Here is a 953-nt window from a genome sequence, read left to right on the forward strand (position 1 = left end):
TGGAAGCAGTGGGGAGGGATGGCGAGGGGCTGAGAGGATGCTGGTGGGGGGTGTGGGGCTTCTGCCTGGGAGGGCTGCATAGGGTGATGGGTCTGGGCTGACACCGGTGTTGACCCCCCTCCCTCTGTCCATGGCAGCCAGGAGATCCTGGCGTTTGTGCTGGTGCAGGTGCCGCCCCCAGTGCCTGGAGCGCCCCGGCCCCGCTTCTCGCTCTACCTGTCAGCCCAGCTACAGTATGGCGTGGTGTGCGTCTACAGCCGCCAGTGCCACTACCTGATTGGTCAGTGCCCCCTACTCTCCTTGGGACCCCTTGTTACTCTCAGTACCCCCCCCCAGCCTCCTTGGAGACCCCTGCTATCTCTGGTGCCCCCCAACCTCTCTTGGGGGACCCCTCGTCGCTTCAGTGCCCCCCCCCCCACCTCCTGCACCCATGCATGTGTGCCTACTACAGATTAGCTCAGCTGGGCTGCGGGGGAACAGTGGGGATAACCCCCTCAGCACCTTTACAGCCCATTACAGGGCTGGTAGCACTGAGGTGGTGGGGAGAAGGGGGGCACCCTATGGGGCAAAGGTCAGCCCCCTGTGACCCCAAATAATTCTAGAGTGGAGACAGACCCCCCCGCTCTCTGGCCCCCAGCTAGGCAAATGCTGCTCCCTGATCCTTGGCCTTTACCACACTGCCCCAACCCTGTCCCCTGGACTGCATCCAGATTTGTGCCCTCTGGCCTTGTCCTGATGAGTACCTCATGCCCTTTGACCCTTCTGTGGCCATATGCCCTCTGATTCCACACTGACATGTGATCCTGTGCCTCTGACCCTGCCCTTGACCTCCTGATGGCCTCAGAGCAAATCCCGCTCTCCAAAATCTGGCCCCACATCCCTCCCCTCGCCCCACCAAGACCCCTGGCCCTGTGCCCTCCGACTCTGCCTTGGCTCCCCAGTGCCCCCCATAG

The 953-nt window shown here is 62.7% G+C and overlaps 1 protein-coding gene across 1 annotated transcript in view; it reads left to right on the forward strand.

The window, feature by feature from the left end:
• The first annotated feature begins 37 nt into the window (after positions 1 to 37).
• Positions 38 to 953, forward strand: part of LOC102386468 (meiotic recombination protein REC8 homolog) — a 2,729-nt gene continuing 1,813 nt past the window's right edge. Inside the window, exons 1-2 of the mRNA XM_006036540.1 lie at positions 38 to 43; positions 142 to 280. Coding sequence (XP_006036602.1) covers positions 38 to 43; positions 142 to 280 — 145 coding nt within the window. The remainder of the gene's footprint in view (positions 44 to 141; positions 281 to 953) is intronic.

The sequence above is a fragment of the Alligator sinensis genome, unplaced genomic scaffold, assembly GCF_000455745.1.
Source record: "Alligator sinensis unplaced genomic scaffold, ASM45574v1 scaffold128_1, whole genome shotgun sequence".
NCBI lineage: Eukaryota > Metazoa > Chordata > Crocodylia > Alligatoridae > Alligator > Alligator sinensis.